The sequence below is a fragment of the Balaenoptera ricei genome, chromosome 4 (genome assembly GCF_028023285.1).
Source record: "Balaenoptera ricei isolate mBalRic1 chromosome 4, mBalRic1.hap2, whole genome shotgun sequence".
Taxonomy (NCBI): domain Eukaryota; kingdom Metazoa; phylum Chordata; class Mammalia; order Artiodactyla; family Balaenopteridae; genus Balaenoptera; species Balaenoptera ricei.
In genome coordinates this window covers 27,819,983-27,828,979 of record NC_082642.1, presented here as the reverse complement: position 1 = coordinate 27,828,979, position 8,997 = coordinate 27,819,983, and the positions used below count along the sequence as shown (strand labels likewise).

The following is an 8,997-nucleotide window of genomic DNA, read 5'->3' as shown; positions in this document are numbered from 1 at the left end:
TGAGAGCCCTGCTCTCCAGTTGTTTTTTCAGCAGTAGATTTCACTAATATTTTCTGTAATCTTGATAATCCCACATAATTCAGGCATTTTGAGGTATGGGCCCCAGCTCTGAAGTTCCAACCCAATGCTGATGTTTTAGTATTGTCGTGATCACGTAGCCACTTAGGTGATTTGGTTTCTCCCTCCCTCCCTTCCTTCCTTCCTTCTCTGATTACTAGTTTTCCTTCTCACTGGCATTAGGTGAAACTTAACTGATTAATACATTATTTCAAGAAGGGAAATGCTGTAAATAGACATTTCCTTGTTTATGTTCTGTTCCAAGGATGTTTGTAATTGGCCACCACCATGATGAAGCCCGCTGGCCATGTACCCCAAAGTACACAGATAGCATCTTGTTTTGTCATTATGCACAATCGGTTTTTGTCTTACAGCTTTGGAATTGTTGAATATGGACTGACCTGACTCCAGAGCACAGTCTTCAATTTAAAATCATGTTTTCTTTCCTTTTTTTTTTTTTTTGTTGGAGTATAGTTGCTTTACAATGTCGTGTTAGTTTCTGCTGTACAGCAAAGTGAATCAGCCACACGTGTACATATATCCCCTCTTCCTTCCCATTTAGGCCACCACAGAGCATTGAATAGAGTTCCCTGTACTACACAGTCTGTTCTCATTAGTTATTAAAATCATGTTTTTCTTATAGATTTAAAATAAAACACACTTTTCATAATTACTAACAAAACATTTTACATTTTGATGAAATAAAAGTGATTTTACCATGCACATACTCATATGAAACAGTCCTGCCTTTCATAATTCCACTGTACATTTATAGCTTTTTGAGAAATTACAGATTTACCTATAACAAATTTATGTTCAGCTAACATTAAAATACAATTTTAGATTTGAACTGCATTTGTGACACATCTTGTTTCCAAACCAGGGAGATTACTCTATACACAGTGTGCATAATAAAAAACTTCAGAAACTGGATCAGAATTTGCTTAGGATGGGAAAAAATTCATTTCGAATCCATATCCCTCTTCACATCTGATAAATGCAAATATCATGGTTTAAAGTCTACAGAAAAAAAAATCGAAAGAAACCAGCAATATGCTAATTTCTGGTTTAATCCTAACTCACCATTTATTAATCAAAATAGACATAAGGTGGGAAGAAAGAATACGTAAAGCTTGATGCAGATATGTAGATTTTAGGAAATTATAAAGTGCTAATACTTGGATTTTTTTAAAAAGTAGGTGGGGAGTATAAAGTCTTAAACAGATTATTGATTGGAAAACATATATACATCTCAGAACTTTGGGGAAAGTTGACTGTTATTCAGTTCTGCCAAATTTAGATGCCTGAGGGAAGGCTCTGTTTTTGTGAAAGACTGCCTTCTATTGGAATCTGCAGTATCTCTACCTTTTAACATTTTCTCAATTAAAGTTAACCAATATTGGGTTGTTCAGTCCACCAATCAAGGTACAGGTATCACTGTCAGAAACTTACACTCTTTGTTAGGAATAGTTCAGCACCCGTTAGACCTGACCACTGGATTTTTCCTCTTTAAGGCATTGACTGATGCTACTTGGATGCATTTGACCATCTCCTAGGAGACTTGCATGTTGAGTTTCGATAAGCAAACAAACAGTTCTCTCTTGTTTGGAGCAATGCTGAAATTCCGAGAGGCTGCTAAGTGTGTGAGTGGATCAATAGCTGCTTCCACATGTCCAAAGCCCTTGATCGCAAGAAGATACATGCTTCAACAGAAACTTGGCAGTGGAACTTTTGGAACCGTCTATCTAGTGTCAGACAAGAATGCCAAACAAGGAGAGGAATTGTAAGTAAAAAAATACTTCATGCAAACCTTGAGTTGGCTGCTGTGTGTGTGCAGCTCTTAGCTGATTAAAAGCACGGAGTAATGTTTACTTTGCTTTTTGCATTAAAGTAAGAATTTAGTAAGAGAGAGAAAATCTCCTTGAATGATGTCTTCAGATGAGATTTTTAAAAGGCATTTCAGCAGGTGAGTGAAGTACCCAAGTGACCTAGAGTAGGGAAATGGGGTAGATTATGTGAAAGTAAGATTTTTATGCGTACCAAAGTCTCAATTACAGCCTTGCTTCCACTTAACTTGATTGGGACTTGAATGAGAAAATAAGAATTGTTTATAATGACTGCATTTTTAGAAATGTTAGGAAATGCAAATCGATGGTAATTCACATTTGAGGTGAATAGAGTGTACTGAAGGAAATACGGTATTGACTTTGCTTGGCTTTTTCCCATGGAGGAGGTTTTCAAAGTCTGTAGTCATACAGCCCTCAAATTAGACATTTAAACCAAACAGGGGCTCCCATCTAAAATTATCTTATATTGATGACCCTCTTGTTACTTCCTTTCCTTTGATTTTTTTTTCTTTTTTTTTTTCACACACACTCACTGTATTTTATTTTTACAAGAGATAAATAGACTGACACCGAGCATTGTAAATGGATGACCACAACAAAAGCAACAATGATTGCACTTACCAAACACGAAACACACTCATACTATGTTATAATATTGACATTCAGTCCAGTAATCCTCCACTGTAACAGCTCCCTTACTTTGCAGTGAAAATTGATTTGTATATTCTTTGCCTCTGAGTCCTTGTGGGATTTTTTTTTTTAAAATTCAAACAGAAAGTCACAAAAATTATAATCATCCTCATCAGTTCACTCAGTCCCATGTAATTAATTTTTTTTTTCATCTTGATCTTTTGTTAGCACTTTTATGAGTTCATCAGTTTTTCATTAGAGTTCTGAAAATGCTTATTCATTCAGTTCAACAGTACAGTCAGTTACCAGAAACCTGTACTTGTCAGAGTCTTTTCCATGAATTCCTTGAAGATGAAACCCTTTTATATGAACATATTTGCAAAAGCATCAGAGTACACCCAGAACTGTCTGTAAATGACAAAAGACTTAGAAATAACCACGGTTAAACATTTGATGAAAGTTCATAATAATGCAATTGACAAAGAAATTTAGTTATTTCTGAGATGTACATTTTAAAGTAATAACTAGAATTATGACTTATAACATTATACCAGAACATATAAGATTTTTAGAAATTTCATGTAATGTCTGAAACATTTATATTAACATAGTTCCATACAAATAACCCAATGAAACTTTAGTATTAGTTGTTTTGTTTGTTTGTTTTTTCATACTGCAGGTTCTTATTAGTCATCAGTTTTATACACATCAGTGTATACATGTCAATCCCAATCGCCCAATTCAGCACACCACCATCCCCACCCCACCGCAGTTTTCCCCCCTTGGTGTCCATATGTCTGTTCTCTACGTCTGTGTCTCAACTTCTGCCCTGCAAACTGGCTCATCTGTACCATTTTTCTAGGTTCCACACACATGCGTTAATATACGATATTTGTTTTTCTCTTTCTGACTTACTTCACTCTGTATGACAGTCTCTAGATCCATCCACGTCTCAACAAATGACTCAATTTCGTTCCTTTTTATGGCTGAGTAATATTCCATTGTATATACGTACCACAACTTCTTTATCCATTCGTCTGTTGATGGGCATTTAGGTTGCTTCCATGACCTGGCTATTGTAAATAGTGCTGCAATGAACACTGGGGTGCATGTGTCTTTTTGAATTATGATTTTCTCTGGGTATACGCCCAGTAGTGGGATTGCTGGATCATTTGGTAAATCTATTTTTAGTTTTTTAAGGAACCTCCATACTGTTCTCCATAGTGGCTGTATCAATTTACATTCCCACCAACAGTGCAAGAGGGTTCCCTTTTCTCCACACCCTCTCCAGCATTTGTTGTTTGTAGATTTTCTGATGATGTGCATTCTAACTGGTGTGAGGTGATACCTCATTGTAGTTTTGATTTGCATTTCTCTAATAATTAGTGATGTTGAGCATCTTTTCGTGTGCTTCTTGGCCATCTGTATGTCTGCTTTGGAGAAATGTCTATTTAGATCTTCTGCCCATTTTTGGATTGGGTTGTTTCTTTCTTTAATATTGAGCTAAATGAGCTGTTTATATATTTTGGAGATTAATCCTTTGTCCGTTGATTCGTTTGCAAATATTTTCTCCCATTCTGAGGGTTGTCTTTTCGTCTTGTGTATGGTTTCCTTTGCTGTGCAAAAGCTTTGAAGTTTCATTAGGTCCCATTTATTTATTTTTGTTTTTATTTCCATTACTCTAGGAGGTGGATCAAAAAAGATATTGCTGTGATTTATGTCAAAGAGTGTTCTTCCTATGTTTTCCTCTAAGAGCTTTATAGTGTCTGGTCTTACATTTAGGTCTTTAATCCATTTTGAGTTTATTTTTGTGTATGGTGTTAGGGAGTATTCTAATTTCATTCTTTTACATGTAGCTGTCCGATTTTCCCAGCACCACTTACTGAAGAGGCTGTCTTTTCTCCACTGTATATTCTTGCCTCCTTTATCAAAGATAAGGTGACCATATGTGTGTGGGTTTATCTCTGGGCTTTATATCCTGTTCCATTGATATATATTTCTGTTTTTGTGCCAGTACCATACTGTCTTGATTACTATAGCTTTGTAGTATAGTCTGAAGTCAGGGAGCCTGATTCCTCCAGCTCCATTTTTCTTTCTCAAGATTGCTTTGGCTATTCAGGGTCTTTTGTGTTTCCATACAAATTGTGACATTTTTTGTTCTAGTTCTGTGAAAAATGCCAGTGGTAGTTTGATAGGGATTGCATTGAATCTGTGGATTGCTTTGGGTAGTAGAGTCATTTTCACAATGTTGATTCTTCCAATCCAAGAACATGGTATATCTCTCCATCTATTTGTATCATCTTTAATTTCTTTCATCAGCATCTTATAATTTTCTGCATACATGTCTTTTGTCTCCTTAGGTAGGTTTATTCCTAGATATTTTATTCTTTTTGTTGCAATGGTAAATGGGAGTGTTTTCTTAATTTCGCTTTCTGATTTTTCACCATTAGTGTATAGGAATGCAAGAGATTTCTGTGCATTAATTTTGTATCCTGCTACTTTACCAAATTCATTGATTAGCTCTAGTAGTTTTCTGGTGGTATCTTTAGGATTCTCTATGTATAGTATCATGTCATCTGCAAACAGTGACAGTTTTCCTTCTTCTTTTCCAATTTGTATTCCTTTAATTTCTTTTTCTTCTCTGATTGCTGTGGCTAGGACTTCCAAAACTATGTTGAATAATAATGGTGAGAGTGGACATCCTTGCTTCGTTCCTGATCTTAGAGGAAATGCTTTCAGTTTTCCACCATTGAGAATGATGTTTGCTGTGGGTTTGTCGTATATGGCCTTTATTATGTTGAGGTAGGTTCCCTCTATGCCCACTTTCTGGAGAGTTTTTATCAGAAATGGGTGTTGAATTTTGTCAAAAGCTTTTTCTGCATCTATTGAGATGATCATATGGTTTTTATTCTTCAATTTGTTTATATGGTGTATCACATTGATTGATTTGCGTATATTGAAGAATCCTTGCATCCCTGGGATAAATCCCACTTGATCGTGGTGTATGATCCTTTTAATGTGTTTTTGGATTCTGTTTCCTAGTATTTTGTTGAGGATTTTTGCATCTATATTCATCAGTGATATTGGTCTGTAATTTTATTTTTTTGAAGTATTTTTGTCTGGTTTTGGTATCAGGGTGGTGGTGGCCTCATAGAATGAGTTTGGGAGTGTTCCTCCCTCTGGAATTTTTTGTAAGAGTTTGAGAAAGATGGGTGTTAGCTCTTCTCTAAATGTTTGATAGAATTCACCTGTGAAGCCATCTGGTCCTGGACTTTTGTTTGTTGGAAGATTTTTAATCACAGTTTCAATTTCATTACTTGTGATTGGTCTGTTCATATTTTCTGTTTCTTCCTGGTTCAGTTTTGGAAGGTTGTACCTTTCTAAGAATTTGTCGATTTCTTCCAGGTTGTCCATTTTATTGGCATAGAGTTGCTTGTAGTAGTCTCTAATGATGCTTTGTATTTCTGCGGTGTCTGTTGTAACTTCTCCGTTTTCATTTCTAATTTTATTGATTTGAGTCCTCTCCCTCTTCTTCTTGATGAGTCTGGCTAATGGCTTATCAATTTTGTTTATCTTCTCAAAGAACCAGCTTTTAGTTTTATTGATCTTTCCTATTGTTTTCTTTGTTTCTATTTCATTTATTTCTGCTCTGATCTTTATGATTTCTTTCCTTCTGCTAACTTTGGGTTTTGTTTGTTCTTCTTTCTGTAGTTCCTTTAGGTGTAAGGTTAGATTTTTTACTTGAGATTTTTCTTCTTTCTTGAGGTAGGCTTGTATAGCTATAAACTTCCCTCTTAGAACTGCTTTTGCTGCATCCCATAGGTTTTGGATCGTGGTGTTTTCATTGTCATTTGTCTCTAGGTATTTTTTGATTTCCTCTTTGATTTCTTCAGTGATCTCTTGGTTATTTAGTAACATATTGTTTAGCCTCCATGTGTTTGTGTTTTTTACGTTTTTTTCCCTGTAATTCATTTCTAATCTCATAGCGTTGTGGTCAGAAAAGATGCTTGATATGATTTCAATTTTCTTAAATTTCCTGAGGCTTGATTTGTGACCCAAGATGTGATCTATCCTGGAGAATGTTCCGTGTGCACTTGAAAAGACAGTGTAATCTGCTGTTTTTGGATGGAATGTCCTATAAATATCAATTAAATCTATCTGGTCTGTTGTGTCATTTAAAGCTACTGTTTCCTTATTTATTTTCATTTTGGATGATCTGTCCATTGGTGTAAGTGAGGTGTTAAAGTCCCCCACTATTATTGTGTTACTGTCGATTTCCTCTTTTATAGCTGTTAGCAGTTGCCTTATGTATTGAGGTGCTCCTATGTTGGGTACATATATATTTATAATTGTTGTATCTTCTTCTTGGATTGATCCCTTGATCATTATGTAGTGTCCTTCTTTGTCTCTTGTAACATTCTTTATTTTAAAGTCTATTTTATCTGATATGAGTATTGCTGCTCCAGCTTTCTTTTGATTTCCATTTGCATGGAATATCTTTTTCCATCCCCTCACTTTCAGTCTATATGTGTCCCTAGGTCTGAAGTGGGTCTCTTGTAGACAGCATATATATGGGTCTTGCTTTTGTATCCATTCAATGAGCCTGTGTCTTTTGGTTGGAGAATTTAATCCATTCACGTTGAAGGTAATTATCGATATGTATGTTCCTATTACCATTTTCTGTATTGTTTTGGTTTTGTTTTTGTAGGTCCTTTACTTCTCTTGTGTTTCCCACTTAGAGAAGTTCCTTTAGCATTTGTTGTAGAGCTGGTTTGGTGGTGCTGAATTCTCTTAGCTGTTGCTTGTCTGTAAAGCTTTTGATTTCTCCATCAAATCTAAATGAGATCCTTGCTGGGTAGAGTAATCTTGGTTGTAGGTTCTTCCTTTTCATCACTTTAAGTATATCATGCCACTCCCTTCTGGCTTGTAGAGTTTCTGCTGAGAAATCAGCTGTTAACCTTATGGGAGTTCCCTTGTATGTTATTTGTCATTTTTCCCTTGCTGCTTTCAATAATTTTTCTTTGTCTTTAATTTTTGCCAATTTGATTACTGTGTATTTCGGTGTGTTTCTCCTTGGATTTATCCTGTATGGGACTCGCTGCGCTTCCTGGACTTGGATGGCTATTTCCTTTCCCATGTTAGGGAAGTTTTCGACTATAATCTCTTCAAATATTTTCTCGGGTCCTTTCTCTCTCTCTTCTTCTGGGACCCCTATAATGCAAATGTTGTTGCGTTTAATGTTGTCCCAGAGGTCTCTTAGGCTGTCTTAATTTCTTTTCATTCTTTTTTCTTTAGTCTGTTCCACAGCAGTGAATTCCACCATTCTGTTTTCCAGGTCACTTATCCGTTCTTCTGCCTCAGTTATTCTGCTATTGATTCATTCTAGTGTAGTTTTCATTTCAGTTATTGTGTTGGTCATCTCTGTTTGTTTGTTCTTTAATTCTTCTAGGTCTTTGTTAAACATTTCGTGCATCTTCTCGATCTTTGCCTCCATTCTTATTCCGAGGTCCTGGATCATCTTCACTATCATTATTCTGAATTCTTTTTCTGGAAGGTTGCCTATCTCCACTTCATTTAGTTGTTTTTCTGGGATTTTATCTTGTTCCTTCATCTGGTATATAGCCCTCTGCCTTTTCATCTTGTCTATCTTTCTGTGAATGTGGTTTTTGTTCCACAGGCTGCAAGATTATAGTTTTTCTTGCTTCTGCTGTCTGCCCTCTGGTGGTTGAGGCTATCTGAGAGGCTTGATGGGAGACTCTGGTGGTGGGTAGAGCTGGCTGTTGCTGTGGTGGTCAGAGCTCAGTAAAACTTTAATCCACTTGTCTGCTGATGGGTGGGGCTGGGTTCCCTCCCTGTTGGTTGTTTTGCCTGAGGCAAGCCAACACTGGAGCCAGCCTGGGCTCTTCGGTGGGGCTAATGACAGACTCTGGGAGGGCTCACGCCAAAGAGCACTTCCCAGAACTTCTCCCGCCAGTGTCCTTGTCCCCATAGTGAAACAGAGCCACCCCTCGCCTCTGCAGGAGACCGTCCAACACTAGCAGGTAGGTCTGGTTCAGTCTCCCCCGGGGTCACTGCTCCTTCCCCTGGGTCCCGATGCGCACACTATTTTGTGTGCGCCCTCCAAGAGTGGGGTCTCTGTTTCCCCCAGTCCTGTCGAAGTCCTGCAATCAATTCTACTAGGCTTCAAAGTCTGATTCTCTATGAATTCCTCCTCCTGTTGCCGGAACCCCAGGTTGGGAAGCCTGATGTGGGGCTTAGAACCTTCACTCCAGTGGGTTGACTTCTGTGGTATAAGTGTTTGCCAGTCTGTGAGTCACCCACCCACCAGTTATGGGATTTGATTTTACTCTGATTGCGCCCCTCCTACCGTCTCATTGTGGCTTCTCATTTGTCTTTGGATGTGGGGTATCTTTTTTTGGTGAGTTCCAGTGTCTTCCTGTCGATGATTGTCCAGCAGCTAGTT

At 37.3% G+C, this 8,997-nt stretch overlaps 1 protein-coding gene across 1 annotated transcript in view; it reads left to right on the top strand.

Moving 5' to 3' along the window:
* Positions 1 to 8,997, top strand: part of NEK11 (NIMA related kinase 11) — a 273,104-nt gene that overhangs the window by 1,078 nt on the left and 263,029 nt on the right. The window contains 1 exon segment of the mRNA XM_059920355.1: positions 1,572 to 1,840. Within this exon segment, the coding sequence (XP_059776338.1) occupies positions 1,623 to 1,840 (218 nt within the window). The 5' untranslated portion in view covers positions 1,572 to 1,622.